Consider the following 1259-nt stretch of genomic DNA (forward strand, 5'->3'; position numbering starts at 1 on the left):
ATATGAGTCTCCAAAATTGCTCCACAATAGATATTATTACTATTAAGCCAGTGCCAAAAAGTCGGGTGCTTTGCATTATAATTAATTCCCCTGACATTCCAAAAAAGTTAGGTTTACTGACATTAAAGATTTTTTGTGTTTCTTCCACCAGGAGGAGAAGAGCCCTTTACAGGGGTAGAAGATCCTTCAGGAAGCACAATGGCTGTGACAGAAACCGAATCTCCAGATTGCCCATCAGGTTCCTTAATATTGAAGGAGAAGCCTGTTGCAGAGAGATGCCCGAGATTTCGGGGTTCCAATAGAGAAAAAGGATTAGCCAAAGAAATTTCTGAGAATAAATTTGCGCTGATGGTCCCTCCAGTAGACTCAGGGGAAGATCTTCTACTCAGATGGGATCCTTTTCTTTTCTTGGAGGAGGAGACATTTATAAACGGCTTCAAAACTTGAGGTCCTACCTCATGAGATACGATGGCTGGCGAGAATGGGTTAGCAACCAGAGTATCTTTAGAGAAGATGGTCCTTTCAAGGGCTTTATCAAACGGTGTATAACAGTCAGCAGTAATAACCGAATCTCTGGTTGAAGCAGCAGCAGCAACTGCATCATCCTTAGCAGAAGCAGAGGAGGGATGGAGATGTCCTTTTCCCTTGTCCTTAGAGGGAGATGAGGGTGCTGGTTGAGAATGAGAAGGCGTTTTTTGATGCTCAGACTGATTAGCAGTGTTTGGTGCTTTAGATGAACCCTTTGCAGTTGGAGCCCACTTTGCATTAGGACATCTTTGCTCAAGGTGACCTAGGCGATTACAACAAGGGCAAGTCGGCGGGGCCCAAGGATACGTAACCGAAACTGAGATGATAGTTCCGTCACTCCTGATAAGCTCAGCCACTGAAGGGAGATGCTTTCTACAGTTAGCTCTGACCTTGACGTGTGCGACATCAAGACTGACCATTCGAATAGTAAATTCATCAGCTTCCACCGGATCTCCAATATTGCCAGCCACTAGACTGAGCCCCTCTCTTGTATAGAGATCAAAGGGAACACCTCGAACATGAGCCCAAAGGGGTATGGAGTCCATCGTGGGAGGCGTAATGGCTAGTTGGGCACTCCATTGTGCGACATAAAACATAGAAGTCCCAATATGCCAAATCTCTTGCTCTACTACTTTCCGGCGAATGTATTCATTAGGAATTTTTACTAGCATAGAGTGAGATTGAGGCCTGAGATGGATAACCAGTTTGGTGCCTTTTCCCCAAATGTGAGT

General features: G+C 45.0%; 1 protein-coding gene across 1 annotated transcript in view; it reads right to left on the reverse strand.

Moving 5' to 3' along the window:
* Positions 1-122: 122 nt before the first annotated feature.
* Positions 123-1259, reverse strand: part of LOC106330329 — a 2928-nt gene continuing 1791 nt past the window's right edge. Inside the window, exon 2 of the mRNA XM_013768816.1 lies at positions 123-1253. Coding sequence (XP_013624270.1) covers positions 123-1253 — 1131 coding nt within the window. The remainder of the gene's footprint in view (positions 1254-1259) is intronic.

The sequence above is a fragment of the Brassica oleracea genome, chromosome C3, assembly GCF_000695525.1.
Source record: "Brassica oleracea var. oleracea cultivar TO1000 chromosome C3, BOL, whole genome shotgun sequence".
NCBI lineage: Eukaryota > Viridiplantae > Streptophyta > Magnoliopsida > Brassicales > Brassicaceae > Brassica > Brassica oleracea.